General features: G+C 38.3%; 1 protein-coding gene across 1 annotated transcript in view; it reads left to right on the top strand.

Moving 5' to 3' along the window:
* The window catches only part of Pdk3 (pyruvate dehydrogenase kinase 3), a 66,071-nt gene extending 50,145 nt beyond the window's left edge, over positions 1–15,926 (top strand). The window contains exons 10-12 of the mRNA XM_034485074.1: positions 3,224–3,337; positions 10,928–11,067; positions 15,255–15,926. Of these exons, the coding sequence (XP_034340965.1) occupies positions 3,224–3,337; positions 10,928–11,067; positions 15,255–15,285 (285 nt within the window). The 3' untranslated portion in view covers positions 15,286–15,926. The remainder of the gene's footprint in view (positions 1–3,223; positions 3,338–10,927; positions 11,068–15,254) is intronic.
* The last annotated feature ends 528 nt before the right edge of the window (positions 15,927–16,454 follow it).

Here is a 16,454-nt window from a genome sequence, read left to right as displayed (position 1 = left end):
CTGAGGAAGTCATTTATACAGGATTCAAGAAAATTCATAAAAGATCAATTTGGAATAGTATTACCCTGGCCGGGGTCTGGTACAAATTTTGCATCTTCCTCAGTTGTTTAAAAAGAATATGGATTGTCTATTCCATGTCTTTTTAAAAGAGCATCCTGAGGGTAGTGCTTTATGCCATTTTTTTTCTTTGTGAAACAGAGGACTCCCAAGAGACTGGTATTTATCCACCTTCCCCTGAGGGAGAAAGGGTCAAAGCAAATGAATGGTAGAGCAGTCTGTGAGCTTTCTGGTATACTATTATGGCTGCTTTGGGAGAAATGCTTCTATCCACATTGCTCCCACTTAATAAACTGTCCTCAGCTTTAAAGTAGGTACACAGCTGTGCAGTACTAGAAACAGTCTTCTTTGCAGATGGCTTAGAGTTTTAGGAGTCTGAGCCTTCCTTCGTATATTTTTAATTGAACAAATTTTAACTGTTTTATATGTTAGCATATTTTGTGTGCCTGTGTGTGCCTATATGTATATATGTGCACCATTGTATGGCTAGCTAGTGCCAACGGAGAGCAGAAGGGGGCATTGGGTCCTCTGGAACTGGAGTTATACATGGGTGCTGGGAACTGAACCTGAGTCTTCTGCAAGAGCAACAAGTACATACAACTGCTAAGCCATCTTTCTAGCCCTAGTGACAGATTTAAACAATTTTAACTATTTGTGTGAAAAAAGGAGTGTGTGTGTGTGTGTGTGTGTGTAGTTTTCTGAAGTTGAATTTTGTTCCTTTACCTTTTCGTTGGTTCAAGGATTGAACTCAGATTGTTGTCAGGGTTGCCCAGCAAGTACTTTGACCCACTCCACTGTCTCACAGGCACAAAATCTATTCTGTGGTGGTGGTTTTGAGACAGAGTTTGATGCCATCCAGGGCTGATAGCTGGCTGAAGCTACAGTGACCCTGAACTCTTCATCTTCCTGCTTGGAGAACATACCTGAGTGCCTCCTCAGTTTAGGAGGTGCTGGGGAATCAAACTGAGAACGTTTGGTGTGCTCAGCTGCCACTCTACCCACCAAGCTACATCCCCAGCACCTGAAATGATCTGAATATACCTATGTAGTTATATGTCCCCAGTTTACTTAGATAAGTTACTAGGTGGTACCTTTTTACATTAGAAATGTTACTTGTCTATGTCCCATCTATGATACTGGACACATGATGTCTGTGTGCACTGTAAGATGAGGAGCCATCCAGCCAGCCATCTATGCAGTAGAGCCAAACGTTACTTTTCCATGACGAGGTACAGCCTGAAAGCCACTGCTGTACACAGTAGGAAACAACTTAGAGCATGACACAGCCTCATCTCCATATAGCCAAATTTCCTTTTTGGAGAGTATCTACTATGCCTGTTACTCATGCTTTAGAAGGTCAGAAGACAACTCTGTGGGGTCAGTTATCACTTCTATCTTTATGTGGACCCCAGATATTGACTTCAGGTTTGTCAGCAAATTGACCCATCCTACTAAGTTTGACTGTGTGGTAGAGATGCATAGACATGGCATTTACTATTATGTCATGAAATTCTTATCAGCTCAGATGTGAGCTTCCCATTTCAGGGTGAGAGAAGTCTTAAAGAAATTGATTGAGCTGCTCAGCCACTCAAAACTGTTGATTTCAGAGTCAGAAGCCTGTGTGACTATGGCCCTCTTTCCTTAAGGCCCTATTCTTGATCCAGAATTAATCCAAAGTGCTAAAGCTTACTGAGTAGTATCTCTCAGTAACCACCTGTGGCCAACCACAAAGTCACTGACTTTAGTATCATTGTTTTTATTCCTGTCTGTGAACTTTCGTTTAAAAATATATACTGGCTGTCAGTTTTATGACATAGGAAGGTATTAATTTTTTTCTAAAAATACCCATTCACTATATCAACATACTGTAGCTTTTCCAGATCCTTAGGAAGGACCTCTAAGAAATGTTTTCAGTGGTTTTAGTCTTATTGGTAAATTTCAACTCTTGCCGGGCAGTGGTGCACACGCCTTTAATCCTAGCACTCAGGAGGCAAAGGCAGATAGATCTCTGTGAGTTTGTGAGTTTGGTCTACATAGTGAGTTCCACAACAGCTAGGACTACACAGAGAGACACTGTCTCAAAAATTTTCAACTCTCGTGCTATTAATTCTTACTTCAGACAGGGAAATCTGATAATGAAACTTGGAAGTGAGTGTGGTTTTGTGTTGTCATCAGATCAAATTCCACTTGATTGGATGTTTGCTTTTTAATACACTATTTATAGTCTTTGCAAATTCGACACAGCATTTTGTATTTTGGTCATAGTCACTCGCCACTGCTCCCCACAGATCTCCCTCCTAGTCCCTCTCCCTCCACTTCCCATTTTGTATTTCCTTTTTTAAAAAAAGAAAGACACTGTCTTGCAGCAGACATCTGATCCTCTCAACAGTCCATCTGCCCACCTTTCCAAGATGTTCCCTGAGCCTTAAGTATAGGAATTGTGTTATAGGTTTGTCAGCCGAGGACAGGTACCCTATGGCCAATTGTTCTCAGCGTTTTGACCAGTGTAGCTTTCCATAATGGTCTCTGTCTGCTGCAAAAAGAAGTCTCTTTTTTTAAGGGTCAAGAGCTACACTTATCTGCAGATATAATAAGTATACTTAAAAAGTAACACTTGGAGCTCAGGGTATTGTACAGTTGGTGGGAGTCCTTGCCTAGTATGCATTAAGCTCTGGATTCTAGTCCCCAGCACTGCATAAACCAGGCATTGTGGTTCTCTGCCTGTAATCCCAGTACTTAGGGAGTGGAGGCAAGAACATCAGGAACTCAAGGTCAATCTTAGATACATAATGAGTTAGTTCAAGGCCAGCTTAGATACATGAAACCCTGTCTCAAAAAAAGTTACTCTGATTTTATGTTCCTACATAGCTAAAATTTTACTTTAAAATGCTAAAAAAATTTTAAAAATGACATTTGTTTTTTCTTACCCAAACTTGACAAGTGTTTTTTGCTGTTTGTTGTTGTTGGCTTTTTTTTTTTTTTTTTTTTTTTTTTTTTTTGGAAATGGGGAATTTTGGTTTTAGATTATAGATGCACCATTATAAAGATTGAGTTACTAATTCATTTGATTTAAATTCAAATCAGGAATTTGTTTTAATCTTCCGTAAGTGGTCCCCTGTGAAGCATTTGTACTGGTCTCATTCTATTAATTTTCTTTTCTTAATAGGCTGGATTTGGTTATGGCTTGCCAATTTCTCGACTGTATGCCAGATATTTTCAGGGAGATCTAAAACTGTATTCCATGGAAGGAGTGGGTACTGATGCAGTCATTTACTTGAAGGTACTGTGTTTTGTTTCTGTTAGTGTAAAGGTTTCTTGACTTTATAACTCTGGAAGTACCCATAACCAGTCATCTCTTACCTTGACATCAGACTTATGAAACCATGGTATGCCTCACACTGATTTTATGACCAGACATAACAAAACAGGTAGCACAGAAATAGGAACTTAAATTTTTTAATTTTACAACCATAGATCTAGTTTTTCAAAATTATATGTCTATTGAAAAACTTAGTTTAAAGGAGACAGATTACCAATAATCTGGTCTTTTGCTTTAATTTCTCAAGTTGTAAGAATTCAGTAATGATAATATGCTTATATAAAATTATCTATAAATCTTCAATCAAGTGAGGTAACCCAGACTCAGACAAATACCAAATGCTTGCTCGCGTGCAGATCATAGGTTTTTTAAATTTAGTTTACATCCCACTCACTGTACACACCCCCATCCCAGTCACCTCTTCCCTTTTTCCTCTGAGCGGTTGGGGGGCCCCTGAATATCTCCCTACCAGGCACAATCAAATCTCTGCAGGGCTATACACATCCTCTCCCATTGAGGCAAGACAAGGCAACCCAGCTAGAAGAACATATCCCTCAGGTAGACAATAGCTTTTGGCATAGCCCCGGCTCTAGTTGTTTGAGACCCACATGAACACCAAGCTGCACATCTGCTACATATGTGCGAGAAGGTCTAGGTCCAGCCCATATATGTTCTGTAGTTGGTGATTCAGTCTCTTAGAGTCCCAAGGGTCCAGGTTAGTTGACTATGTTGGTCCTCCTGTAGAGTTCCTATCCCCTTTGGGACCTGAAATCTTTCCCACTACTCTCGTATAAGAGTCCAAGTTCCTTTCACTATTTGGCAGTGTTTGTCTACATCTGTCTGAGTCAGCTGGTGAGTAGAACCTCTCAGAGGACAGCCATTCTAGACTCCTGTCTGCAACCATAACAGAGTTTCATTAATAGTATCAGGGATTGGTGATTGTCCTTGGGATGGGTCTTTAGTTGGGCCAGTTATTGATTGGCTATTCCCTCAGTCTCTGCCCCATCCCCCATGCCTGCATTTCTTGTAGGCAGGATGAGTTTTAGGTCAAAAGTTTTGTGGGTAGATTGGTGTCCCTATCCCTCACTGAGGTTCCTGCCTGGCTACAGGAGGTGGCCTCTTCAGGTTCTTTATCCCCACTGCTGTGAATCTCAGGTAAAGTCACCCTCATTGATTCTGGGGAACCTCCCCTATCCAAAGTCTCTGGCACTTATACTATATGTCCCCTAAACCCCCACCTCTGCCAGTTGCAGATTTCCATTCATTCTCATGGCCATCTGACCATCTCTCCTGTCCCTCCCCACACTTGATCCTGAAACCCCCTCTCCATCCCCTCTCCCATCCAGTTCCCTCCCTTCATCTGCCTCTTATGACTATTTTATTCCCCCTTCTAGGTGAGATTCAAACATTCTTGCTTTTGCCTTCCATCTTGTTTAGCTTCTTTGGGTCTGTGTAGTATAGCAAGTGTATTCTGTACTTAATGGCTAATATCAGTGACTACATACATGCATGTCCTTTTGGGTCTGGGTTACCTCACTCAGGATGATATTCTTACATTCCATCCATTTGCCTGCAAAATTCATGATATATTTGTTTTTAATAGATGAATAGTATCCTATTTTGTAGGTGTACCACATTTTCTTTATCCATTATTCACTTGAGAGAGATCTAGGTTGTTTCTGACTATTACGAATAAAGTTGCTAAAAACATAGTTGAGCAAATGTCCTTGAGATATCGTGTGACATCTTTTATGTATATGTCCAGGAGTGGTATAGCTGAGTCTTGAGGTAGAACTATTCCCAGTTTACTGAGAAACCACCAAATTGATTTTCAAAGTGGTTGTACAAGTTTGCATTCCAACCAGCAATGAAAGAGTATCCCCCTTTCTCCACATCCTCACCAGCATGTGCTATCACTTGAGTTTTTGATCTTAGCCATTCTGACTGGTATAAGATGGAATAATGACTACGGATTTGGATATTTCTTCAAGTGCTTTTTGGTCATTTGAGATTCCTATGTTGAGAATTCTCTCTTTATTGAAATCTAACTTCTTGAATTCATTATATTTTTTGGATATTATCCCTCTGTCAGATGTAGGGTTGGTCAAGATCTTTTCCCAGTCTGTAGGCTGCCATTTTGTCCTATTGACAGTGTCCTTGCCTTACAAAAGCTTTACAGTTTCATGTTGTCCCATTTATCAAACATTGATCTTAGAGCCTGAGCCATTGAGGTGTTCATGAAATTGTCTTGTGAAGCAAGTTCAAGAATGTTCCCCGCTTTCTCTGCTATGAGATTTAGTATATCCATTTTTATGTTGACGTTCTTGATCCACTTGGACTTGAGTTTTGTGCAGGGTGATGAACATGGATCTATTTGCATTCTTCTAACGTGCAGACATACAGTTAGACCAGCACCATTTGTTGAAAATGTTTCTTTTTTTCCATTGTGTAGTTTTGGCTTCTTTATAAAAAATCAAGTTTCCAAGTATGTGGGTTTATTTCTGGGTTTTCAGTTCAGTTCCATTGGTCAACCAATGTCTGTTTCTATACCAATCCCATGCAGTTTTTTAATCACTGTTGCTTTGTAGTACAGCTTAAAATCAGGGATGGTGATTCCTTCCAAAGTTCTTTGATTGCTCAGGAATGCTTTGGCTATCCTGGATTTTTGTTTTTCCATGTGAAGTTGGGAATTGCTCTTTCAAGGTCTATAAAGATTGTGTTGGAATTTTGATGGGGATTACATTGAATCTGTAGATTGCTTTTGATAGAATGGCCATTTTTACTACGTTAATCCTAACTATCCATGAACATGGGAGATCTTTCCATCTTCTAATATCTTCCATTTCTTTCTTGAGGTACTTGTTCTTGTCATACAGATCTTTCACATGTTTGGTTAGAGTTATATCAAGTAAGTTTTTGTATCAGTATTCATAAGAGAAATTGCTCTGAAGTTCTCTTTCAGTCTTTTTTTGGTTTACGTATTAGGGTGACCGTGGCCTCATAGAATGAGTTTGGTAGTGTTCCTTCTGTTTCTATTTTGTGGAATAGTTTGAGGAATATTGGCTCTTCTTTGAAAGTCTGGTAGAAATCTACATCAAAACCATTTGGCCCAACTTTTTTTTTTTGATGGGAGACTTTTGATGCTTTCATTTCTATAGGGGTCCCGTGACTGTTTAAATACTTTACCTGATCTTGATTTAAGTTTGGTAAATGGTACCTGTCTAGAAAATTGTCCATTTCATGAAGATTTCAAATTTTGTGAAGTAGAGTCTTTTGAAGTAAGACCTAATGATTCTTTGAATTTCTTCAGTCTCTGTTGTGTCTCCCTTTTCATTTCTGATTTTGTTCATTTGGATACTGTCTCTGTGCCCTCTGATTAGTCTTACTAAGGGTTTATCTATCTTGTTGATTTTCGTTAAGAACCAGTTCTTGGTTTTGTTGATTCTTTGTATTATTTTCTTTGTTTCTAACTGATTGATTATTGATTATTTCTTGCCTTTTACTCCTCTTTGGTGTGCTTGCTTTTCTTTTTTCCTCTAGAGCTTTCAGGTGTGCTTTTAAATTACTGGAATGAGAACTAATTTGTTTATGGAGGCACTCAATGCTATGAACTTTCCTCTTAGTACTACTTTTTCATTGTGTCCCATAAATTTGGGTATGTTGTGCCTTCATTTTCATTAAATTCTAGAAAGTCTTTAATTTTTCTTTTAATGTCTTCCCTGACCCAGAGATCATTGAGTATAGAGTTGCTCATTTTCTATGAGTGTGTAGGCTTTCTGGTGTTTCTGCTGTTATTCCAGCTTTAATCTATGGTGGTCTGATAAGATACAATATATTATTTCAATTTTCTTGTATCTGTTGAGGCTTGCTTTGTGACCGACTATGTGGTCAGTTTTGGAGAAGGATCCATGAGGTGCTGAGAAGAAAGCATGTTCTTTTGTATTTGTGTGAAATATTCTATAGATGTCTGTTAGCTCCATTTGATTTATAATGTCTGTTAGTTTCATTACTTCTTGGTTTAGTTTTTGTCTGGATGACCTCTCGGTTGGTGAGAGTGGGGTGTTGAAGTCTCCCACTATTAGTGTGCCAGGTTCAATATGTGATTTAAGTCTTAGCAATGTTTCTTTTATAAATATGGGTGGCCTTGTGTTTGGGCATAGATGTTCAGAACTGAGATATCACCTTGGTAGTTTTTTCCTTCAAGTATGAAGTAGCCTTTCCTGTCTCTTTGGATTAATTTTGGTTGAAAGTCTATTTTATTAGATATTAGAATGGCTGCTACAGCTTGTTTGCTTAGAAAACTTGTTTCCACCCCTTTTCTCTGAGGTAATATCTGTCTTTATTGTTGAGTTTTGTTTCTTGTATGTAGCAGAAAGATGGATCCTGTTTTTGCATCCATTCTATTAGCCTGTGTCTCTTTGTTAGGGGATTGAATCCATTGATGTTGAAAGATATTAATGACCAGTGGTTGTCATTTCCTGTTATTTTGATGTTGGTGCAGTGTTTGTGTGTTGGGGGAGGGGGGAATGTGCACATACATGCTTCCCTTGGTTTTGCTGGTATGTAATTACTTATTTCTTGTGTTTTCTTTGGATGTAATTATCCTTGGGTTGGAGTTTTCCTTCTTGTATATTCTGTGGGGCTGGATTTGTGGATAGATACTGTTTGAATCTGGATTTGTCTTGAAATATCTTGTTTTCTGTATCTATGGTGATTGAGAGTTTTGTTGGGTATAGTAGTCTAGGTTGGCATCTGTGGGTTTTTTAGAGGTTGCAAGATAAATGTCCAGGCCCTTCTAGCTTTTAGAGTCTCTGTTGAGAAATCAGGTGTACTTCTGGTAGGTCTGCTTTTGTATGTTACCTAGCCTCTTTCCCTTGCAGCATTTAATACTCTTTCTTTGTTCTATAGAAAACATAGCAATCTGATTTGATTATTATGTGCAGGGAGGATTTTCTTTTCTGGTCCAGTCTAATTGGTGTTCTATAAACTTCTTATATGTTTATAATCATCTCTTTCTTTAGGTTGGGAACATTTTCTTCTATGATTTTGTTGAGAATATTTTCTAGGCCTTGCAACTAGCACTCTTCACCTTCTTCTATTCCTATCATTCTTGGTTAGGGCTTTTCATGGCATCCCAGATTTTTTGTGTTTTGTGTCAGGAATTTTTTAGATTTAATGTTTTCTTTGACTGATGTACCAATTTCTTGGTACTGTATCTTGTATGCCTGAGGTTCTCTCTTCCATCTCCTGTATTCTGTTGGTGATGCTTGCAGCTGTTGTTCCTGTTCTCTTCCCTCCATTTTCCATCTCCAGGGTTCCCTCAGTTTCTCTTTTCTTTATTGCTTCTATTTCCATTTTCAGGGCTTGCACAGTTTTGTTTATTTCCTTCACCTGTTTGATTACATTTTCCTCTATGTCTTTAAGGGGTTTATTTGTTTCCTCTTTAAAAGCATCTATCTTTCTTATTGTATTTTCCCGTATTTCTTTAAGGGCTTTATTCATTTTCTCTTTAAAGGCCTCTATCTTTATATGATTGGATTTAAGGTCATTTTTTGTGTTTTGGTTGTGTTAGGATATCCAGGGATTGCTGTAGTGGGGTAGCTATGTTCTGAAGGTGTCATATTGCCCTAGCTTTTGTTGATTATGTTATATTGGGGGCCTTTAGTCATCTGGATAATTTTGCTCCCTGGATGTTCTTGTCATAGTAAGTACAAGTAGTCCTGATGTGGCAGGCCTCTGATTGTACTGTGTGTTTCCAGATCAGCAGGTCTGTATGGTTCAGGATTTGCAGGTACGGTGAAAGTGTATAGAGAGGTGGTAGGAGAATGGAGCTCCACTGGGGACAGTAGACTGCTCAGGGCAGCTTGAGTGTCTCAGAGGACTCAGCAGAGACAGGTAGAAAAAGGAAGCTAGTCTGTATGGTTCAGGATCTTCAGGCCTGATGGAGGTTGGAGGGGGAATCAGACCGTAGCTTTTAATTTGCGCGCATGTGCACGCACGCGCGCACACACACACACACACACACACACACACACGTGGAAATGAGCATCAAGACAGGTCACAAAACTATAAAGAGTTCCATGAGATAAAAGAAAGGTTTTTGAGGATGGAGGAGGAAGATGGGAGAATAGCACATCAAAGCAGAAACTACTAGAGGTGAAAAGAGGGGATGCAGGGGACAGACATAGGGGTAGAAGAGAAGAGCTGGAGAGGAGGGGAATCAGCAAAAACACATTAGAGATAAAAATGCCTTAATGGAACCTATTATATTGTACATTAATTTTTAAAATCAATAAAATCATAATAGCCATATAAAATGTTCATTTAGTAACTAAGGCCTGTATAACTCAGTTTTTCTCATTTGTTGGTGGTGTTAAACTTCTATTTTTGAATTCTAGAATCTTGGTATATTATTTTAATAGGTAATAGAGGCATATAGTAACATTTAAAAGCTCCAAAGGGGGAAATGAAATGTTCCACCGCTGGCACTAAGCCATACTTCTCTTCAAGAGGTACTGGGTTTTTCTTTCTTACGGGTGCTCCTAGAGTTGATTCTATATTTATTGGGGCTAGGGATGTAGCTCAGTCATATAGATTGTGCCTAACATACAAGGCTTTGGGTTCCATTCCCAGTATCACAAAGGCAAACCAAACAAACAGAAATCTCATAGAGGAGCTGAGCGTGGCAGCACACACCCTTAATCTCAGCACTTGGAAGTCAGAGGCAAGCTAGCCTGGTCTGTGTAGAAAGTTCCAGGCCAGCCAGGGATATATAGTGAGACCCTGTCTCAAAAACTTAGCAACATCAAAAACCTATAATAGAGTTGATTCTACACTTATAAAATAGATTTAAATCTAATTCAAAAGACAGTTCAGCAGCTTAGTTTTGTTTCCTAAGTTCGGAATGTATCCTGCAGAAGTTTCCACATTTGAGTCATGTAGAGCTGGCTCATTCTTTTTACCTGAGGCATAGTTGATTCCTGGAAATGAAATCACAGTTGTATTGGTCATTTAGATGTGTATCTCAATGATGGGGTTTGTTTGCTTGCTTTGGTGTTGGAGATGAAGCCCAGAGCCTCCTACATGATAGTAGGCATGCTGTCTACCACTGAGCTACATTCCCAGCCCATAAATGATGTGATGTTCAATTGCAGTTGATGGCAAATGTTTATAAGTCTGGTGTGAATAAGACTTTATTTCTTCTTGGGCTCTTTTTTTGGGCAGCAGTTACCTCTTGAACAAAAATGATTGGTCTTAACACATACTGTCAACACTATTGAGTATCTCAAGGCAGTATTAACTGAATTACAATATATTTTATTCCTGTCACATTGTTTCAGTATTAATTTTGAGTGAGTGAGCAAGCAAATGATTTCACTCATTTACAAAGGGTTTAGGATATTTTTCCAGGTTAGTATAAGTAAATATAAAATAAATATTAATATTTCAAAAATAAACATGGTTACTGGTATTTAAAGGAATAAAATCCGTGTGTTTCATGTGAGAAAAATAGTATCCTAGATCTTTGGTGTATGTATTTTTTTGTAATAGGCCCTTTCAAGTGAATCCTTTGAGAGGCTGCCAGTTTTCAATAAGTCTGCATGGCGCCATTACAAGACCACTCCTGAAGCTGATGACTGGAGCAATCCCAGCAGTGAACCAAGGGATGCATCAAAATACAAGGCAAAACAGTAAGAAACCACTTTGATTTCCATTATAAAATATCTGATTTGTCTCCAGAAAGTACCAGGCAGACAATTGAACAGTATTCTACACCACACATTCTCTGTGGTTTTATCATTGGAAAAGCAAAGTGATCCTTAGAAAAAAGAACGCTTGGAGAAAGACTTTTATGCTGAAAAGGAGACCAAGAATTGGGTAGCTAGAATTGTCGTTTAAATGGAATTCCCTTGGTCCTAGGAGTCCTTGCACTTCAGAGGTATTGACAGTGAACAAGGGCTTAGTCTACTATGAATGTTTTTAAAACAATTAAGTTTCCAGTTTATTGTCAGTCTTAGAAATTGACAGAAATATGACAAGAATTTTTATGGGTTAAAATTGAAAACTGAAACTAAATTTAATCAAAATGTAGTTAATTCATACAGTCATACAGTGAAATATTATTTAGTCTTTAAAAGGGAGATTCTGATGCATGCTTCAATGTAGATGAATCTCAAAGTCATTATTTGATGTGGAACAGGCCATACTCAAGCATAAATGATGATGATATTGCACTTTTCTGAGCTACCTAGAGAGATCATTTCATAGTTGGAAGGTAGACAGATGGATGCCAGGGCCTCATGGGAAGTGAGACAAGGAATTGTTAGTGAGTACAAACTTTCTGGTGGTGGTGATGAGAAATGTCTCGGTATAGGTGATGGTGAGGCTTGTGCAACAATACCCAAGCCACCTGTTCACTTAAAAGTAGCTGACTGTAGGATTTCTATCATCTATTGTTTATCACAGTAAATTATTAAAGATAAAAAGTTGTTACTCATAGAACAGGTGCCACTGTTTTATGTTAGTAAGGAAAATAACCTAGTCTTTAGTTTCCATTTTTCCAATTAAAAATTATCTTTTCTTAATTGTGTGTTACAAAAATAAAACAACAACAGAAAAATCTAGGAAACATTAAGTAAAAAGAAAGGAAAAGCTGGGTGGTGGTGGTGGTTTACTCCCCTAATCCCAGCACTTGCAAGGCAGAGGCAGGCAGATCTCTGTCTGTTCAAGGCCAGCCTGGTCTACAGAGTGAGTTTCAGGACAGCCAGAAAAACTCTGTCTCAAGAAACCAAAAAGGTATCGGGGAAGGAAAACAAAAACCACCACTGTATTTTACAACTCAACAGTGCTATGGGTATACCTTTGTATATATTATTTTAGATAATTTACTATGTATATGTGTGTACATGTGTGTGTATGCATGTATGTATGTGTGTGTATGTATACTATATTTTTTTCTTCAAATGAGATCACTTTGCATCCTGTTGAACAATAAGTATTTGTTTCATTTAATTGTCTATTTTTCCATGTTGGTAGCTTTTGTCTCATTAAAAATATTCCAAACTGGGATCTATTCCAGGAACTCATGGCCTATCTGGATAGTCCCAGGTTGCTTTCAATATAGAAAGTGCTGTGATTGGAAGACCATGTCAGAAAACATCCCCACCTTGATTTGTTTAGTTCTTTTCTGAAATATTACTTAGTTTAATCCTTATTACCATATTTGATAGACATCAGACATTGTTACAAAGGCTTGAGAGCTTTTTAATATTTTGTTTGTTTGTTTTTTCTGAACACTCGATATCAGTACTGTTGCAGAATTTTATGTTTAGAGTCCTGATTTCTGTTCGATCCATTATTGGCAATGATATGGGTAGCCCATGACTTAGGTGATCGCTATGTGGTCCCTCTATGGCAGTGCTTCTCAACCTTCTTAATGCTGTAACTCTTTAGTAGTTTCCTCATGTTTGGTGACCTCTACCTGTAAAATTATTTTTGCTTATACTTCTTAACTATTTTGTTACTGTTATGAAACATAATATAAATATCATGTTTTCTGATGGTCTTAGGTGACCCCTGTGAAAGGGTCATTCAATACCCTAGGGGTTGTAACCCATGGGTTGAGAACAACCTCTGCCTTAAAGGATGGGACATGTTTCTTGCCTTGTGATTTTGAGCATTGTAGATTTAAAAGTGTTTTATTATTGTATACATTATACTCACTTAGCACTTTCTTATTGAAGTATATAACATGTAGTAGGAATATCTACAAATCTTAAGTCTTCAGCTTGCCACACATTTCCCTCTCTATTTCTGAAACCCTGGAAGACTCATTTCTAGCCAGATTGTTCTCCTCTTTTCTCTAGCATAGATGTTTTCTGATCATCACTGGAGGTATTTTTAAAACATAGAACAAAACCACATGTAAATATGTCCCCGTGTCATCTTTGCCCATTGTGAAATCTATTCATGATATTGCATGTGGCAGTCACTGTTCTTTTTGTTGCTTAAGATGGCACACTTTTAAATAGTGGGAGTTATTTTGAATGTGATTTTCTGTGTTCCATTGACCAAAGTGTATTAATTTTTGAAAGTTGTCCTACTTTGTTGCCCAGCATATATCCTAAGATCATCTTCCACCCTCTGTGCCTGTGACCCTGGAATCAGCCATTTTAGATATTTAACAGATAATCTTGGGGGATAAGGGTGCTTATTACACCTCTTCTAAGCCCCTTTTCTGGACAAAGGTTCTGAACACACACACATGCATGTATGTATGTATATACCCATATACCTAAGTTCATTTTGATAGTTTCTTTCTATTTTATCATTGATTATTTTTCTCTAATGTTTTCTCTTATATACATATATATATTTTTATATATAAAGTTTTTTATATACTACTTAACATACAAATCTCGATTCTTAAAATCTTTAACATAACAGAACAGAAACATTAAGGGCACATATACTTTATATACCTTTGCAAATTTATACCATTATAGTAAATGCTGGTGTTTTCTGATGAGTGGCATAAAGAATAAAAGGCGTCTGTACTAATCTTTCCTGCAGAAATACATGGTGGATTTCCATGCAGTCCATCTCAAAACAGGAAATTTAAAGGGATTAAGTTGTTTGACCATCAGTCATATGATAGTATCAGGAAAGTTATCCCCACTGTCCCAACAGTGATTTTTTCCCCAGGGAAGTGTTATGCTCTGACCAGCTACACAAGGCCTGATTGCATCTCTTTCTCTTAGGGACACACACACACACACACACACACACACACAGAGGGAGAGGAAGAGGGAGAGGGAGAGGGAGAGGGAGAGGGAGAGGGAGAGGGAGAGGGAGAGGGAGAGGGGGGGGAGAGAGAGAGAGAGAGAGAGAGAAAATGAGTGTTACCATTCTCAGTCAGTGGTAAACAGATTAGCTTGAAAGCCTGTATCAGATCAGTTTACTACAGTCCCATTTTCAGTTGTATGTAAGCCAGATATCTTATTGGACATCAGAGGCAGATGGATCTCTGTGAGTTTTAGGCTACCCTGGTCTACTTAGCAAGTCCCAGTAGAGTTACATAGTGAGACCCATAGTAAATAGCTTAATGTATTGGATGCTAATTAAGTCAGTCCTAATTTCCAGCATGTTGTTTTCAAACAAATTTTACAAAAACAAAACCCTAAAGTAGTTAGATTGGCAGTTTAAACTTGTTAAGCTCTATAAATGAGTGATAGTTAAACACCTGGGGAATGGCTCAGGAGAGGCACATGAATGGGACAGCTAGGGTTTATATGGAAAGAGGTCTAAAAGATGGATTCTTTAGCTAGTTTTTAAAGCAGCAGTTTTATTGAAAGATGATTCTCATACCACACAGTTTGCTCTTTTGAAGCATACAGCTAAGTCGCTTGGGGTATATTCAATGTTTATAACCCTCACGATGGTTCCAAATTGAGACTTTCTCAGGCAAAGAAGAAAGCCCATATGCATTAGTAGTCACTTTATAGTGCTAATCAATTTTTGTCTTTGGTGTTTTGAAACAAGGTTTCTGTATATAACCCTGGCTGTCCTGGAACTCCCTATGTTATTCCAGGCTGGCTTCTAACTAACAAAGATCCATCTGTTTCTGCCTCCTGGGTGCTGGGTGCTAGGTACGTATGCCACCACACCTGGCTTCTAATAAGATTTTTAATTGAGAGTAAAAAAACTGTTGTAAAGTTTACATAAATAATAGAATGCCACTTTCTCTGTAGTAAAGTATAGAAAATAATTCTGACTTAAGGCAAAGGTTTTGGAATTATTACTGTAAGTGTTCTGAATAAGTTTTGGTTAAAATAAAAGAAACTATACTCATGAGCTCTCTGGGTTCTTTTCTTTATAGGGACAAGGTCAAGAGTAATAGAACTTTCTAGAAAGCTGAGCACTGTGGTCATCTCTGAAGAAAGATTACCTTCTGCAAGTCAACCAGAGACCCGTATTTCTACCAACTCTTAACTTTGGCACTATTGTTATCCCAATGCTAGTTGCTTCCTTTATATTGGCTCAGTATGTCCATCGAGCCATTCCCACAGTTATTCCCATTGTATCTTCCACTAAAGTTGTAGCTTGAGCAATTTTTCATAGTGTCTTGCTGTGGCATCATTAGCACCCATCACAAAAGAGCACAGAACCTCCTAGCGCTCTTATACCCTATACTCTGTATCTTGTTATGGAGTTTAGTGTCTGAAGTCTTCCCAGGATTCTGAGCTCCTTCCTCATTCCAGAAACAGCAGGTTCTACTGTTACTGTTTGTGACCAAAGTCCAGCTAGGACTTGGGGAATCTGAAAGTGGGAGGCATCAGTGGAGCTCATCTTGAAAATTCAGTCCCAGGGTTCTTCCTGTCCCATATACATCTCCCTTCACTCTCTGCTTTGGACCTTTGCCCCTTCATCTGATCAGGTTCTCATTGGGAGGTGTGGTACTTGGATGTTAGAACCTATCTATCTGTATCAGTTTTACTTTTAAGTTCATTTGCTTTCTTCTGTTCTATTGATTAAAGCACTCTAAACATTGTCTTGGAATTTCTCACTTAATACCTTGGTTTGAAAGATTTTAAGTGACAAACCGCCTGCCTGTCTATTCAGACTTGTAAAGAGTAGGAAGTACAGGTGTACATGCCATGAAAGTTCCACTATGTTTGTTTGCCATATGAAATTCCTCTTATCCTCATCTTAGGAACTAGAAGTTCCTGTGTCATGTATTCGACTCACTGTAACAGAAATTGCCACATTATTTTCAGAAATGTTATAAATCTTGATAATTTTCATTGTCATTACTTTCACCAGTTTTAGAACTGTCCACTCAATCGGACATTTTCTTTGTTTCTTTTGCTTTGTTTTTCACGACAGGGTTTCTCTGTGTAGCTCTGGCTGTCCTGGAACTCACTGGAGACCAGGCTCCTACCTCTGCCTCCTGAGTGCTGGGATTAAATGCATGCTCCACTATCACCTGACTCTCAATCGGATTTTTATAATCTCTTTTGTTAGAAGTTAGAAGTAGGAGTTAGCAGAGGACTTATGGTAAAAGAAGAGAAATGATGTG

This window comes from Arvicanthis niloticus, chromosome X, assembly GCF_011762505.2.
Source record: "Arvicanthis niloticus isolate mArvNil1 chromosome X, mArvNil1.pat.X, whole genome shotgun sequence".
Lineage (NCBI taxonomy): Eukaryota > Metazoa > Chordata > Mammalia > Rodentia > Muridae > Arvicanthis > Arvicanthis niloticus.
The sequence above is the reverse complement of the archived record's forward strand: the minus strand, read 5'-3'. Positions and strand labels throughout refer to the sequence as shown.